Source organism: Sprattus sprattus (genome assembly GCF_963457725.1).
Source record: "Sprattus sprattus genome assembly, chromosome: 17".
NCBI lineage: Eukaryota > Metazoa > Chordata > Actinopteri > Clupeiformes > Clupeidae > Sprattus > Sprattus sprattus.
The window spans coordinates 26607750-26624390 of record NC_137915.1 but is presented as its reverse complement, the minus strand read 5'-3'; the positions used below and the strand labels follow the sequence as shown (position 1 = coordinate 26624390).

The window sequence follows — 16641 nt, the reverse complement described above, 5'->3', positions numbered from 1 at the left end:
CAGTTCCAACCCCTCTGTGTTCAGCATCACGGCCGACCAATCATCGGCCTGATCACCCATCGTCATCTGCACCTGTCTCCTCTTTGCCCCGCCTTCGTTTCTTTCCTTCCCTTGTAGTACCTAGACAGACACAAGCAGAGACAGACTATCAACACAGAGATAATCAACGAAAGGGTATGTTTTTATATTGCTGATAACTCCAGAAATGAGTATTATCATGTTGACTGTTTCATACGTTTACAATTTTACAATTCTTGGCTGCTTTGCTAAAACTGTTTTATTAAAATAACACTACATGGACATAACTCTAGGATACACTTTTGTCTGAAATAAAATGTTACAGCAGGAATGTTGTGTTAAGGCATGGGTTATGGTTAACTTAATTTCCCTGGACTCTCAACCGTCTCTTAAGGTACCCATCACCATGCTGGCCCTGCTCCTCCTGTTAGGCCACCTATGTGTCGTCCATACCTGTCGGACAGGGACTATGCAGGAATGCAGAAAGGCACCGTTCGTCCCAGGCCATAACCTGGCTGGAGAGGGGTTTGATGTGGTCACACTGCAGCACAAAGGAGCCTATGTGTTAGACTTCCAGACCTATCTGACCCCAACCAACACCTGCACTTTATGTGAGAACCAACTTCAGGGCAACCAGCTGCAGAAGCTGCCCCTTTCTGTGTTGGACTGGCGCTCTTTTAGCAACTGTAAGCAGGAGCTCACCAGTGCACTACTCAGCATGGCCACTAGTGTGGCAGAGAGCGCCACCTCTGTCATAGAGAATGATTGGAGCATAGGACTAGAGATTGCTGACCTGGGGAACATGACTGTGGGGGGCAGCCATTCTAATGCTGTGGAATTTGCCATGTCCCAGTCTAGAGTAGACAAGTCTGCCTTCACCTCTCACCAACTCAGCTGTTCCCATTACAGGTACATTATGAGCCGGCTCTGGAAGGTTACTTTTGAAATGCAAAAGGTTACAGATTACTAGTTACCCTGTTAATAAACAATGTGACTATTTTGATTACTTCAGCAAAATAATGTAAATTATTACATATGATTACTTTCAATTACTTTTTGATTGGCAGATTTTTTTGATAATGCCATGCTTTAGCTGTAAACCACTTAGGTTGTCTTCCTTTTTTCCTAGTGATCCCTCTAAACGTGCATGAACAAGCCACAATGTGTCATTATCACCCATTTGTGTGTCTTTTCACAGTTATCGTGTGCCAAACAGTCCTCCTCACAGCTCAGAGTTCCTGAAGCATATGCAGTCTCTTCCAGCAGAGTTCACTGTTGAGACTCAACCCCTCTACCGTCGCTTTGTTGAAACGTACGGCACCCACTACATCCAGCAGGTGAACCTCGGGGGCCGTCTGACCCGCCTCACCTCCATCCGCTCCTGTCTGGCCACAGTGAATGGTTACTCGGCTTCCAAGGCAAAGGACTGCATCAACACTGGGCTTTCCATTGGTCTGGGCTACGTCGATCCATCATTCACCACCAACAATTGCAAATCACTTCTAAAGAATGAGGACTCCCAAACACAGTCCCAGCTCTCTTACCTGAACCATGTTACAGAGGTGCTGGGCGGAAAAAAGTGGCTTGGAGAGGTGTCACTCCATAAAAACGATTCTGTTGAGTACAGAAGCTGGTTGCAGACTCTGAAGGAAATCCCTGACATTGTCTCCTACTCTCTGGTTCCACTCCATGAGCTGGTTGCTGACCCCACCGTTAGGAGGAATGTGAAGGACATAGTGAGGCAGTATCTTAGGGACAATGCTGTGCCCAAAGAACAACCTTCACAGCAATGCACTGGCAAGCCCAACCTATCCCATGAATGTTGCCCGCTGTCCCCAATGAAGGGACGTCTTCAAGTGACCATTAAAAATGCTTGGTTGCCTGGGTGTGGTCTGGACATTATTGGACCACCTGATCCTTATGTCAAAATGTGGTACTGGGGGCATTTCCATCAGACACACTGGATAAAAAACAACGCAAATCCCCAGTGGAACTCAAATTATGATCTTGGCCTTACGGAAACTCTACATGAGCTTAGGTTTGAGGTGTGGGACAAGGACTTGAAGTATGACGACCTCCTTGGAACGTGCGTCACTCGACTGACTGAGGGCTCTCACAGCGGTAGTTGTAGTCTTTCTAGAGGGGGGGGATTTGCTTACTCCTATACCCTCACCTGTGACCAACAACTGATGGGTTATCAGTGTTCTCAGTACAAAACAAGCCAGAGAGAAGAAACGGAAGAAAATTGAGCAATAATAATATCAAGTTACAAAGTCAGATGAGTTCATGCAAATGAACACTTTCACTTACCTACTAGATGAATGTGTGCAGAAATTGCTCCAAATAAACATTGATGAATATTTTCAATTTTGTAGTGTTTCTTTACTTTACTGCTTTACCTGCTGCCACAAATGCAGTGTTGAGACACTGGACAAGCAAGATAGGATTTCATGAAAAGTCAGTATGTAGGCTCAGACAGATATGTAATATGAAGAGTTGGTCTGTAGGCTCAGACTAGAGATGCGCGGTTGGCGGTCGCAGCCGCGGACTCCGCGGTTAAACCGCAGATCGTGTGGACGACGTGACAAAAAATTGTATTTTAATTAAATTCGGGCGGGTGGCGGTTTAACCAACGAAATTCAAAATATATACACATTGTTAAATGTCGTTACCTACATCCAAGCACATTTTGAAATAATACAATTTTCATCAGGCAGTAAATTGGCCTAGTTCCGTGTATGCATACAAAGCAAGCAAAGGAAGTAAAAAAGTTTAAATTAAGTGACGATCCATCCCATGTCGCGTCTCCTTGCAGCGCCGCAAACCTGCAAGCTATGAGTCAGCTGTCAGTAATGGAAGAAGCCTTAACGTGTCGTAGGCCTAGATGAAACTGCCTGGGTTATTTTGTTTTGTTAGGCTATTAGTTATATTTTAAAACAGCCAGTCATTGTAGCCTACCACTCGTGGAATAAGGAATTTCAAAGAGATGATGGGGTGATTTGACTGGGGTGATTTGTGATGTGACATTGGGCATTGGCAGCGCGAGATGTTCAGAACAAGTTAAACTTCTAGCTCAGTAACATCAACAGCTAAGAAAGAAGGTAAGAAAATGATTGGCAAGGCAAGCAGGCAAGTGTTGGGGTTGTTACAGTATACTATATAGCCTACAATGCGGTGAAATTTCGGAATTAATAGGCTATCTTTGCGGCATTGGATCAGTCTCCTGTCAAGAACAGGCAAGAACTTTCTAGCCTCGCGTCAGCAGCGCCGGTACCTAAAAACAACAGGCGGATGGCGGACGGATGCGGTTTTGAAAATTGGTTAAAAAAAATGTGTGCAGATGGATGGCGGACGGATCATGCGTTTTGTGATGCGGTTGCGGATTTAATAATAGCCCATCCGCTCATCTCTAACTCAGACAGATATGTTAAAATTACGTCAGTATAGGCCTACCCCAGCTCTGAGAACTCTGAGAACTTGTTATAGCAAAGACTAAACTAAGACTAAAACTAAAACTAAAAATCTAAATAATTCTGTTAACTGAAACAAAAATGACAGTTTTAAAAAAACATGAAAACTAAATAAAAACAATGAAAGACTAAAACAAAATAGAATTGCAGATAAACTCATCTTTGTGTATTTCCCCCTTTGATGTCTACTGTGGTTGCTGTACCACTTCGTCCTGTTGTTTTTGCTTTCTTGTGAGACACTGACCTGATGAAAAAGGACCTTGGATGAATTAAATAAATCACATTTTATGTCATGCATTTTTCATTATACCTTTGTCAGCTTCTATAAATGAAGGCTTTCTTCATCCTACCTGAAAAACTAAGCCACACACCAAAACTAAACTAAAATGAAATAAAAACCAAAGTGAAAATTTTATAAAATTGTTGAAAAAATTTAAACATGTTAAAAAGGGGATGAGAGGGGGAGTGTATGGATTTAGAATGGTTACACAAATCACAAATAAATGTCACATTATTCTTAAATGAATCATCTTAAATGAAACATCTATTTACACACTAATGAGGGTGCATTTACAAACCACTTGCCATCTGTGAGCATCCCTACATTTATTTATCACTTTCCCAATGTGGCTTGATTCACAAATGCATTTTTTCCCCAAAAAAGGACATTTTCTGCATGGGTTTATTTTACCCAGTAATTTCACACGTCTGTACAAACTAATTTTTTTGTTTAATTATGTTGAAAGTCACTCTCCTAACAGGTACATTGATATGCTAATGCAGCTTTGATTATCCAGGGCTATATTAAATGACAGGTAGCCTACATGTTAGAATAGAGGGGCATAAACTCCCATAAATGATGAGTCTCGAACAGCTAATGAAAATAAGAAAATAAGACTCACACTCACAGGGGGAGGTCGGCCACCCATTTCATGACATAGCCTAGATAAGTACTACTTTTTAATTTTAAACAGTAGGCAGGCTATATGGTACCTGTGTGGAGCCATTTCAACCTAAAACATGTAGGCTACATGTAAGTGTGTAGCCTCCTCTTAAAGACTTCTTCTGGGAGACAGGCAAAAACTCCTGGATTGAGTCTAAGAACATCAAAGTTGTGCTTGTTTTAAATTAATGTTACAACTAGTAAGTGAATTAAGCAATTAAAGGCAAGGCTGCTTGTTGGAAACAATGGTGGTTTATTGGAGCAGATTACATGTCAAATCCCATATACTGCATTAAGAAAAACACGAACCCATCAGTGAGTTTATCGACCAAACATATTTGTAATTGGTTGTACAGTAAACCCTACTAGCTGTGAACATTTCTAACGATGTTATATAGGCTATGCCTCCTTTCAAAAAATTCTAATTGCTAATTACGTTTCATAGCATGGCATGCCTTCATGTTAGCCCTGACACCAACTGTCAGGTATCCTTGTGTGTAGCGGAGCAGCTCCACATAGGCTACCAAGCGGTATACTTTTTTTTTTGTTATAACAAAAACATTCAGCCAGCCAAGCAAAACAAATCGGAATTTCGAATAGCTCAGGCGCGCAGGTTACGTTATCTATGGCTCTATGCGACATATTCGTTACAGAAAAAAATCGAAACTATTCAAATTGTGGCCGAAAATACATTATGATCGACAGAATCAATCAAGTTTATATCAACGCATATGTCATGAAAGCCATTCCACTAACTTTTCGATGTGGATCGAGATATAATTTGTCTAAAAACGTGGAGAATCCCATTCACGTCGGAACGAAACCACCAGGGGGCGACTTGATGAGTCGACTCGAAATCGGAGTTACAAAATGTCATCCGGGTACCTTCCTTAACCCCGCCCCAATCCAAAGAGACCGACGCGTGAGTGGTTGGGTTGGAAAGGCGCATGTTGAAGTTAGCTGTTAAGCGGTGTGTGTGATGTGAAAGGTAAGCTGTACTATGTTTTGTTTAAAAGCAACAATGTCCCGTGTATTATCGTCGTACTACGTATTCTCACATGGCTTTTCTCTCACACGATGAATATAGCACAATACGAGCGGCTTATTGTCAGCTACAATGATATGTAACAACTTCCGCGTAACGTTAGCTAACATTTATTACAAGGGCAAAGGAACGTCAACTTATGTGCCCTTTTGAAATAACGTTAGCTTATAGATTTAAACAATCTCAAAGCCTTGTACGCCACTTCAGTCATGACAATACATTTATTTCAGTCGTATTGTATGTGAATAATTGTCAGTGTTGTACTGTAGCATTTTACATTTTACAGTTATTCCACGTGCAGGGACCACAGATTGAAACGTAATGCTTAACCTATTGTTTGATAACATTATTTCGGGTTGTCTTCCTTTCCTTTCCATGTCACTTGACAGAAGTCAGTCAGCTGATCTAAATTCTGCATGAACCTGCGGCTAGGTGCATTAGCTAACTTGTGCATATGATGTCTCTGCCTACAGGCGTAGTTGACTACCTTGACATCCAGCCATGGCTTTCAAGGTGTTACAAAGAACTCAGCTGCTGGGTTTGATGGGGTCTCCCCTCTTCTCCTCTATGCGCTCGCTGAGTGTGTGTGCACTTCAGGAGCATGCGTGTGTGGTGTGTTTGTGGACTTCTTCCAGCCGCTGCTCCTTACGGCATGGTTGTCGTCGGACCCGTTGGACGCTGCCTTCACCATCACCGTTGCAAGGGAGGTTGGGTGTTTGCTCAATGACGACCCGTGACCCGTTGCTGAGTGTGGCTGGAGCGGTGCGTCTGCATCGGGACTCTCCTCCTGATGGCAGAGTGCGTCTGTCTCTGGCAGGAGTGACATTAGGCTCCAGGGAAGATGAGAAAGCTGTGCTGGAGCAAGTGTCCTCCTGTGGCTCCTCTCAGCAGCTGCTGCGCTTCTTGCGCTCCTCACTGCTCCTCTCTGACAGCGTGGCTGCCGCTGCCCTCCACCGGCTGGCCGACCTACAGCAGGACGGGGCGGGTGGACTACGGGACCCTGCGGTGCTGTCGGATGCATCGTTACGGGGGCTGTGCCAGCGGCTGGAGCAGGACAGCGGCCGCCTGGGGGACACTGCGCTGGTGTCAACCCTCCTGGCCTGCACACGCCTCTACCTGGACCCCTGGAGCAGGCTGTTAGTGAGGCTGGTGTCTGAGATCCAGGAGCGTCTGGATGAGGAGAGGCTCGGCCTGGTAGAACTGTGCGTTCTGGCCCGAGCTCTGCTGGCCCTAGAGGGCCCAGACTGCACCATGCTGGGACAGGCCATGGGGCAGCTCCAGCGCAGCAAGCCAGCCCAGTGGAGCCAGGATGAGCTGGTGGCTGTGTACGGAGCTCTGGGCGCTGGTGTAGCTGAGGGTGGGCGCTACCAGGACCTGCTGAATGCCATGCACACCTACACACTGTCTGTGGCTGGACGCTTGAAGCCGACGGCAGTGAGCGAGGTGCTCGGGGCCTTGGTGGCCATGGGGCAGACCCAAGCCCTGCCGCTGGTCATCGCCCTGTGTAAGCAGGCTGTGCGTCATGTGCCTGTCTTCACCGATGCCCAGCTGGATTCTGTGCTCTCAGCCCTCATATTCTTTGGCCACAGCGACCACTTCCTAGTGCAGGCGCTGGAGCACCATGTTGCCAAGAACGCCTTCACGGCACATCCGGAAACAGTCACCAAAGTGATGCAGTACTTTGGCCGGCGCTGCATCTGGTCGCCGGCCGTCTTCGACGCAGTTGCAGAGAGCTTTGTCTATCGTGCCGACGACTACAGCACCAGCCAGGTGGCACGGCAACTAGAGGCTCTGGGGGTACTGGGGTACGTGCCACCCAACGCAGGGCAGCTCTTCCGGAAGGTGGAGGCGTTACTCCACGCGCGCTTCACCCAGTTCCAGCCATGGGTCCTCCTAGAGCTGCTGCACGCCTGCACGCTGCTGCAAAGGTTCCCCCTCAACTTCGTCTCCAAAGTGTTCAGCCCATACTTCCTACAGCAGCTACAAGGTACAGCCTCTGACAGTCCCCTATAATCTTGGCTAAAAAGGTCTTTGGATGTCCTAGTAAGCTTAACGTTATAACATGAACTACCGTTGGCTTATGTTTATTACTACTTTCAATGCTATTATTATGTGTAGGTTATACTAGGGCTGGGCAGTTATCCTAAATTCATTCATCACAATAAGTCAACAATGTCTGGTTGTGATTTTTTGGTTTCGAAGAACACATACCAAATAGAAGTATATTGTTCCTGTGTGTGTGTGTGTGTGTGCGTGCGTGTGTGTGTGTGTGTGTGTGTGTTTTACAGGAAAGGACTCTAGAATGGACAGGATCCGGCTGGCTCAGCTCACCCAACTCTACATGACTGTGAAGCTGGAATGCTCCTTTTATAATGTAAGTCCTCAGGAGCAGCTCAGTCATGACTAGATTGGTCTGTCCATGGAACGTTTATATTCGTACATTTACCAGACACTTTTATTCACAGACACTTAGGCCCAATTTACACACAGGTTTTCGCGATGTCGGCGACATCTGCGCGTAGATGTCGGGGCACATTTACACACACCACATCGCGAAAACCTGTGTGTAAATTGGGCCTTAGAGTACAGATATACATATTTATCAGTATGTATTTTCCTTGGGTACCATGTACCAGATTGGTGTTTACTAACAGACGGTGCTGATTTTCCCCACTGAAAAAAAAAAAAAAACGGTAGGATTCTATATTTAGTTTGTTTGTTTGTTTGCTCATGGGTCCTGTGCATTTTTTCCCTGTGACTAGGGCCCACAGCTTTTGCCCAAATACCGTGTGAAGTCATTCCTGATGCCAGGACGATCACTGGAGACACAAGTAGATGCTCACCTCTATAACTCTGTCAAGGCAGGGTTAGTGGATTTGCTGGGGGCAAGATCATATTTTGCCTCAAGGGTTCTAACTCCTTATTGCTACACATTAGGTAAGTGGCAATCCACTCACACTCAAAGGTGCAGGCTGCATTTCTAATCCAGTACATTTGTTTTGTTAAATTCAGCTAATTGCTCCTCACAGTCTAAAAGCTGTGGACCGTAAAAAACAGTCTTGGCTGTAAATGGAGTTGGCCCGAACCATAATAAACAAATCCAGCCAATTAACATGTTTGTTTGAGACCCAAGAAAGGAGGGGTGTAATTTGATTGGCTGTTGAGCTCAAAAATCAACAACCTTCAAAACATCTGTATTGTCTCACTCCTAACTTACTGTAAAACAAACAAGCACAAATAAGTGTATTTCGGTAGTGAGGCAGCAGTGTAATGAGGCTGTGATTCTACTCTGTGTTTGAAGATGTGGAGATCAAGTTGGATGAAGAGGGATATGTGTTGCCAGCCAGTCACATCGATGAGATCCACAAGAGGTAAAGCCAGCCTGTTTTTTCAGATCTAACTGCTGACACAAGCAGTAAGTGTTGATGGAAGCCTTGTTGCAGTTGTGTTGCACCCAGTCATGCTCAGTCCTGTGCGCAGGATTGCGGTGTGCATCAACGGGCCTAAGCGGTTTGCTGTGAACGCACAACAGCTGCTGGGTAAAGAAACCATCAAACAGAGACACCTCAGGCTGCTGGGCTACGAAGTAGCGGAGGTCAGTGGGATGTTTGTTCTTCACTATGAACGCTCATTTTACAAGTTTTGTCTCAACGTTGTGTTTGGTGTTATTTTTATTTGATTTTGATATAAACCACTTGGTTACATATTTCGGTTGATTTTTAATCTCCTATGATTTTTTTAACAGATTCCATATTATGAGTTTGAGAAACTCACAGGCAAAACGGAGATAGTGGAGTATCTCCACAAGAAGATCTTTCCTCTGAGCTACAGACTCAACTGGTGATCACATGCAGGCTCAAACCCATGAAGCTGCTGTGCCAGTCAGAATTGCCCACGGACTCAATGAATGCAATTATATGACTACAGTGTTTAACTTATATACTTCTTAACATTGTAGTGATTTGCCTTGCACCATATTGTACTTCACCCGACATAAAGTACTTTCACTGACTTAAGGTAAACATCTGTGTGAGAACTGTGTTTAGTGTCAAAGCACCTCATGCAAACAAACAAAATGTTCTACTGATGATGAACCCCTATTTGTCTCTTGATTTGGATTGCTCCCTCAGAAGCCAAAATCGTCAGAGATATTGTACTGTTGGATTACAGTTCGTACAAATAAAAAGTAATCACTAAGGAAAAGGCTTAGTTCAACAGAAATGAAATATAGAATAATTTATTATATATGTCACTTGGCAACATTGTTGCAGTACAAAGTCAGTCAACCATACACCAAGATCCCTGCAAAACCTACAGAAACAATGTTTTGCCTGACGCCCCCTAAGCAGAAGTAAAATAGAATAGAAAGAAGTTAAGCTGAAAGTTTTGATTGCAGTAGATACATTCCTGACATTGATAGCCATAACAGGTTAGTCTCTGAATGAGCATAAGACAAATGGAGGTTCTTAATATCCCCTTTCTCTTTCAGGCAGATTGGCTGTGTTTTATAGGCTTCAGTTTAATATAAACATGATTTTCATATAAAATAAGATTGCTCCTTGTTCATGTAGGCTTTATGTGGCAGGAATCTGAGGCAGGCCAAATTCATCCACCAACACACCATCCTGAAAGGCAAACAGGACATAAAGATTAGGGATGGACAAGGTCTTTAGCAGTAGTGGTGGAAGACATTCAGATCCTTTACTTGGGTAAAAGTACCAATACAGCATGTTAATATACTCATGACAAGTCAAATTCCTGCATGACAAATTCTACTTAAGTAAAAGTTTTACAGTATTAGCAAAATGTAGTTAAAGTATTGAAGTAAAAGTACTGGTTTTGACCCTCTTATTCATATTATTATATATGACATAATTCGATAGTTAATACTGAAGCACAGTGTGTTTAAGCAGCATGAAATCTTGTAGCTGCTGGCGGTGGAGCTAGATTGAACTTGTATATATACAGTGCCACTTGAAAGTATGTGAACCCCTTGAGCACTTAAGAGTTTTCTGTTGTTTTACCATGAATTTTATCACCAATTTTCCATAGATGAAATGTCAGGTTTATGTTTATCATTTGCATGTATTTGTTTGGATGGAATTGTTTGAGTTGCCAAAAAACTACATGAAACATGGAATTAGTGTATTTTCAAAAGTAAGTGAACCCCCAGCTGCATTGGTAAAGTCAAGCAGGTAACAGATTCGGTGAAACATATTTGGGTGCTTAATTAGTCAATTAAGCAAACCGATCAACTGAGACATCCTTAGGGAAAGGTTTGGGCAACACAGATTAAAAGAGAGAGGAAACCAACCAAACTACTGTAGTGCCAAGACTACATGCCCGCATCTCTGCCTAGAAGTGGACGCCCATCAAGACCATCACCAAGAAGCACCAGAAGAAGAATAAATCAGGTAAAAGTCAACCCACACATCACCTCTAAAGAGTTTCGAACCTCTCTGGCAGCATCTGGGGTAAATGTACATGGGTCTACAATCAGACGAAAATTGTTAGTTTTGATCGTGACCAAATAATTCTATCTCGGACTCATCTGTCCAAAGAAGGGACTTCCACAAGGCCTTTGGTTTATCCAAGTGCTCTCTGGCAAAGTTGAAACGGGCAGTTTTGTTCTTTCTTGATAGCAGAGGCTTCCTTCTAGCAGAGATGCGGTCATGTTGAATGCCCTCCATTTCTAAATTATTTGTCTTGGATGGATGGATGGATGGATGGATGGAGCTGGAATCTTTTGGAGATTCTTATAGAGGTCTTATAGCTTTCCCAAGACTGATGGGCTGTCAGTACCTTCTTCCTGATGTTCTCGGATATCTCGTTTCCTCTCGGCATGGTTGATCTGTGTGGGTACACCTTGGCACTACAGTAGTTTGGTTGGTTTCCTCTCTTTTAAACTGTGTTGCCCAACCCTTTTCCTAAGGATGTCTCAGTTGATTGGTTTGCTTAATTGACTAATTAAGCACCCAAAAATGTTTCACCGAATATGTTACCTGCTTGACTTTACCAATGCAGCTGGGGGTTCACTTACTTTTGAAAATACACTAATTCTATGTTTCATGTAGTTTTTTGGCTACTCAAACAATTCCCTCTAAACAAGTACATGCAAATGATAAACATAAACCTGACATTTCATCAATGGAAAATTGCTGATGAAAAAAATGAAAAATCATGGTAAAACAACAGAAACCTACCTGCTTGACTTTACCAATGCAGCTGGGGGTTCACTTACTTTTGAAAATACACTAATTCTATGTTTCATGTAGTTTTTTGGCTACTCAAACAATTCCCTCTAAACAAGTACATGCAAATGATAAACATAAACCTGACATTTCATCAATGGAAAATTGCTGATGAAAAAAATGAAAAATCATGGTAAAACAACAGAAAACTCTTAAGTGCTCAAGGGGTTCACATACTTTCAAGTGGCACTGTATATATATATACACACAGTATATATAGTTTTATATACAGGGACTCCAGATAGAGATCTGAGGGGTTGCGAAATGATTTATAGAAATCTGAAGTTTTGGGATATTTTTGAGAGACCAAGTATAAAAGGGGAAAACTCACTGTTTGGTGGAGCTGTTAACAAGTCATAAACCCTCATCTGAAATGTGACCCTGACTACACACTGCTATTTTTTGTAAGATGTCAGAAGCCAACATGTTTAATCTTGTATTTTAAAAACTTGTTATATTATCCATTGTGTAAAATCATCTTTTAAGTACCTACAGCTGTCAATAAAATGTAGTTGATTAGAAAGGAATCTGGAATGAATGACATTTAAAGTAGCATAGAAGGGAAATCCTCAAGTAAAGTACAAAAACAATTCTTCTTATGTACAGTACTTGGGTAAATGTACATAGCTACTTTCCACCACTGCTTAGCAGCTTCATGTTAATGATTCATGTGCATTTCAACTGTTGGATTGATACACAGATCGAAATTAAAAAAAACGTAAACAAAAAATTATAATAAAACAGGACTAAACGCAAAAGCCAATCTCAGAATCTCTTCTCTAGGGATTACTTCTCCTAAAATAAATATCCCTTTATCTGGACTCCGGGCAGGACACTATCAATCTCGTTCAGTATGAATCTCTCCTGTCAATTGCACGACCAATACCAATTTCCCCTGCTGGCTCAGAAGAGCTGGTGGACAGAGGCCAAGCCCATTATCCCTGCTGGTCCCGTTCCACTGCTCTCACTCTGGACATTTGTCACGCTGCTGCATGGCTGCTGTCACTAAGATGTGTGGAGTGGACTCCACAAACTCTCTTGGATGAGAAGGTAACAATGTTCTTTTTTTGTGAGTACCATGTGTGTAAATAGTAAAAAGACAACAAACACTTACCCTGTTGGTAGACTTGTCCTCTGGCATCCCGTCGGGTATGGATGGAGCAGTGGAGGCTTCGTCCAGGTAAGAAGAGTCCTCATCGAAGAGCAGTTCATCACCCAGTGCGTCCAGTTCTAGGAGCAGAGATGCAGGAACACAGGAAACTACTGAGAACACTGAAGCAATTCTCCAGACTTCAAACAGTCTACTACATTATACTTTAATGTGGTTCCTTTTCTCTTTCCTGTAACATTGTCTCGTACAATGAGCTTATTTGTTAAGCTGTTATGAGTTCAGACCTTTTCTCGTTAGGGTTAAGAACTCTAGGCAGACGGCAGAATTCATTCTCTGGGCATTGAAAGAGGCTTAAGGCTGAATCCGTTGGTGATCACTGTTGATCTAAGCCAGTCTATATTAGCCTGATTAGTTTAACAACCAGACCTCAAAATAATAGTGGTAGACTTTAAGTGTAAACTGTAGGTTATATCTGTAATACTCTCCAGCAGTGCTTAAGACCTTTCTCATGATCTGTGAACCTCTGTGTGGTGCTAGCCTGCACAATGTAGCATTGAAGCGCTGACATGCTAACTTTCTTGTGCTGGCCACTGATACTGACCAGCCTCAAGGTCGTCTTCATCAATGTCGGGTGTGCCATAGCTGCGGCTCAGGGCGTCCTGCACCTCACTGGCATCTTCCATCATGTCCTCCAGCTGATCCTGCAGGTCCTGCAATCAAAACAAAAAACACAATATCAACCATCAAGACTATGCCAAATGATCACATTGCGTCACTTGTCAGAAGAAAGGCACATATTATAATATCATAGAATCACTTGTTAAAGTAACATTATTCAACAATTGACTTTTTGAGGCGCTTCTTGTATAGGAAACTAGTTTTGACATCTTGATATCTTTAAATTCATTTTAATGACGTATGAACATGTAAAGGACAGATAAACACACCAGTTGTTCCCACTAGGGTTCCCACCCAGGACCACCGCTATGACGTTCTGTGTTCTGGATTGGAACACCCCATGCAAATATAAGACAAGCTTTTACAACATGACATCGCAAACTCCATAGCATGTTCCTATGTTATCATGCCGTTATCAGTGCCAACTGGGTTGATGGTGGTGTTTGTTAAGCTATTGGATTTGGAAAGCATTTTAGGGAGTAACCTCATTAGATTTAGACTTAAACTACTTATTGAGAGCTTTCCATTTGTAAATATTGGGACTGATTTACAATAAATAAATAAACAAAAGTTTACCTCAATTTGATCAATCTTCACAGTCTTGTATGCCTTTTTCATTTCTTTGGATGCGACCTTCATTGCATCCACCTACAAACAGAAAATGTTGGAGTTGATGTCATCTTATTTACACTTTGAGCAGTGGAAGGTTTGTTTGTGTTTATGTGTGGTAGGTGAGTGCCGTTACCGTGGTTTTAGTGTCCTTAAGAGTCTGGATGGTGTAGTTGGCCTGCTCCATGTTGAAGGATTGTTGCATCAACTGATCTCTCTGCCCCTCATACCTGCAGAACAGACACGATGCACACATGCCACAAATGTGCAAATAGGATGTCTTCGAAGCCTACAGTCTACCCCTGACTTAAGAGTTCAACAAGCTCCTCGCCCCAAAAGCAGGCATGCATCATATTCATGACTTAATGAGGTTTAGATGCCTTGTCGTCTGATTTGTTGACTGTTGGTAGTTCTAGTCCTTCATCAAAAAGCGAAAGTTAATCAGAGACTAGTGTTTTGCTAGTCTATTATCAGAGCACAGCTGCACAAGGAAAACACTCCTATTAAGTCTCATCACAAGTAAAACATGATATATGAGCTGACTAAAAAACCTGTCCCAAATATTACACCAGTACAGAAGTGTGTAAAAAAAAAAAGAAAAACAATTAGATCTTGATTCATACTTCAATTAAATTACATTTACCTAGTAGTTGTACATTTGTGAGGAAGTGTGTGTGTGTGTGTGTGTGTGTGTGTGTGTGTGTGTGTGTGTGTGTGTGTGTGTGTGGTTGACTTACATTCTCTTCTGCTTCAGGACTCGCATTGCTTTCTGCTTCACCATGTTCTGGAAGGATTCATAAGATAAAATTACTTTATATCATTCTATGATCATCTAAACTAACAATCAACAGAAACATGTTACCACTATACAGTACATTTTTTTTTTGTGTTTAACTTCCATGATTCTGGCGAGAAGTTGTTGATATCTCAGCACAACAGCCAATCAAATGACCACCTCCCCTTCCATTCTCCTGACACAATGTGTTACATTGTTAGAATTGTTTATGGCTCGGTCTGAGCCATTATGTTTGCATCCCATTTACATAGCCAGGATTGAGCACACGCTGAATTGACAGCTAGGTCAGTGATGAGCAATTAGCTGAATTTAACAAAACGATTGTATTGGGTTGGAGTCAGACAGCATCTTAAAAGACACAAGTTAGGAGCTCTGAAGCCACACAATGTCTTTATTTACATCCTTATCCTCACTGAAGTGTACATGGATATTACCTTCGAGGGCCCATCTCGCATCTTCTTCATCTGGTCCTTATATTTCACCAGCTCCACATCCAACCGGCTTATCTTCTTGTCAATGGATTCAGCCCGTGAATCAACCTGTGCGTGTCAGTCAAAGAGATGCAGATTCAAGAGGCTGCTTTGTAACACATTGCTGATTTGACATGGTCAAGCTATGCCTGGACACCTTTTAACTCACTGTGCCCAAATCTGATCGCATGCCAACCTGTCTTTCAAGTTTGACAGTCAACGCCCAACAATAGGACAAACACCGCATAAGCCGGAAGAATTCAAATGACAATATTATTTTATTTATTTGTATAAGTTCACGTACGTTTGGGCATATTAGGCATTGGTAATGATAAGGGTCATTTTTAAAAATCCAGAAGAAAAAAGTTCTGGCGCATGAGAACGACGCAGAGTAACAAAGAAGCAATTATATTGGAAGGCTAATAGGCCTAGAGAGGTTTGTCGAAAAAGCATTTCGACCAGAACATAAATAATGTTTATCTATCTGATTCAGGCCGCACTGATTAAAGGACACTACACTCCATGTCGTTGTTTATTTTTTTTTAGCAATAGACAATAAATGTGACAAACTAACTAGCTATCTTGCTAGCTATCAAAGTTAACATGTTATGTTTGACGATTTGACAATTCATGGGGGCTTTTGGCCCGTTTGGATGACTCTGCACTCTGTACACGTTCAGTGTTACGTAAAAGGAAACAGCCTGATAAGCATAATCAATAAACATTTGCCATATGTCTGTTTTTCGTCTCACGAAGTGAGATTAGTCATGAGTAGCCTGTGTGAATTCTTTCTGTAGCTAAAGCTAGCTGTCATGACATCTCAATAACAATGAACAAAGTTCCTTTGTTTGTTTGGTAAGGCTAGGCATTACAAAGTTATTTGAAGGTGTACTTACACCTCCTATGCAATCTGATAAGTTTGGGGGTGGCCCCTTCGGTTTTCCTCGACCAAAAATTCGATTCATTTCGCCTCAAATTGGAAAAAGAATAATGCAAAAATCGAGCTAGATAGTTTATGTCAGGCCAACGAAACTCAATCCAACTACCCCGGAAATAACCTCATGATGACGTTTACAGTCACATGCTTAAATGGGTCACACCACACAACAACCTTAAAGGAAACAGATACAAGTATACATGAGGTGAATAGTCCAAGTACGTGGTTTAGTGACAAACTAGGATAAATTAATTGAGAGTAAATAGTAAACCTCCTTATAGAGCCCTATGGCGCCAGTCTCCTAACAAAAGAA

The 16641-nt window shown here is 42.4% G+C and overlaps 3 protein-coding genes across 3 annotated transcripts; 2 read left to right on the top strand and 1 right to left on the bottom strand.

Annotated features, from left to right (window-relative positions):
• Positions 1 to 424: 424 nt before the first annotated feature.
• Positions 425 to 2267, top strand: LOC308378590 (perforin-1-like; the record flags this gene model as incomplete). The annotated part of the gene is made up of 2 exons (XM_080855529.1): positions 425 to 927; positions 1217 to 2267. 2 exons carry the CDS (start codon positions 425 to 427, stop codon positions 2265 to 2267), a joined length of 1554 nt encoding a protein of 517 aa, XP_080711655.1.
• A 3074-nt stretch (positions 2268 to 5341) lies between these two features.
• fastkd3 (FAST kinase domains 3) lies at positions 5342 to 9542 on the top strand. Its single transcript, XM_080854791.1, has 7 exons — positions 5342 to 5419; positions 5950 to 7463; positions 7765 to 7850; positions 8239 to 8413; positions 8778 to 8847; positions 8957 to 9071; positions 9222 to 9542. Exons 2-7 carry the CDS (start codon positions 5978 to 5980, stop codon positions 9318 to 9320), a joined length of 2031 nt encoding a protein of 676 aa, XP_080710917.1. The 5' UTR covers positions 5342 to 5419; positions 5950 to 5977; the 3' UTR covers positions 9321 to 9542.
• A 155-nt stretch (positions 9543 to 9697) lies between these two features.
• On the bottom strand, positions 9698 to 16428 carry chmp5b (charged multivesicular body protein 5b). The gene is made up of 8 exons (XM_080855190.1): positions 16288 to 16428; positions 15356 to 15460; positions 14863 to 14909; positions 14262 to 14355; positions 14093 to 14164; positions 13440 to 13548; positions 12842 to 12957; positions 9698 to 10101 (listed from the first exon to the last, which is right to left on the bottom strand). The coding sequence occupies exons 1-8, from the start codon at positions 16354 to 16356 to the stop codon at positions 10051 to 10053; spliced, it is 663 nt and encodes a 220-aa protein (XP_080711316.1). The 5' UTR covers positions 16357 to 16428; the 3' UTR covers positions 9698 to 10050.
• Positions 16429 to 16641: the final 213 nt, after the last annotated feature.

Excerpts from the sequence above, each read along its gene's own strand:
- fastkd3 (XM_080854791.1), top strand. The coding sequence starts at position 5,978 with ATGGCTTTCAAGGTGTTACAAAGAACTCAGCTGCTGGGTTTGATGGGG. Across the intron at positions 8,414-8,777 it reads TCCTTATTGCTACACATTAG|ATGTGGAGATCAAGTTGGAT; the intron begins GTAAGTGGCAAT and ends CTGTGTTTGAAG. Across the intron at positions 8,848-8,956 it reads ATCGATGAGATCCACAAGAG|GATTGCGGTGTGCATCAACG; the intron begins GTAAAGCCAGCC and ends TCCTGTGCGCAG.
- chmp5b (XM_080855190.1), bottom strand. The coding sequence starts at position 16,356 with ATGAATCGAATTTTTGGTCGAGGAAAACCGAAGGGGCCACCCCCAAAC. Across the intron at positions 15,461-16,287 it reads TATCAGATTGCATAGGAGGT|GTTGATTCACGGGCTGAATC; the intron begins GTAAGTACACCT and ends TGACACGCACAG. Across the intron at positions 13,549-14,092 it reads TGAAGATTGATCAAATTGAG|GACCTGCAGGATCAGCTGGA; the intron begins GTAAACTTTTGT and ends TTTTGATTGCAG.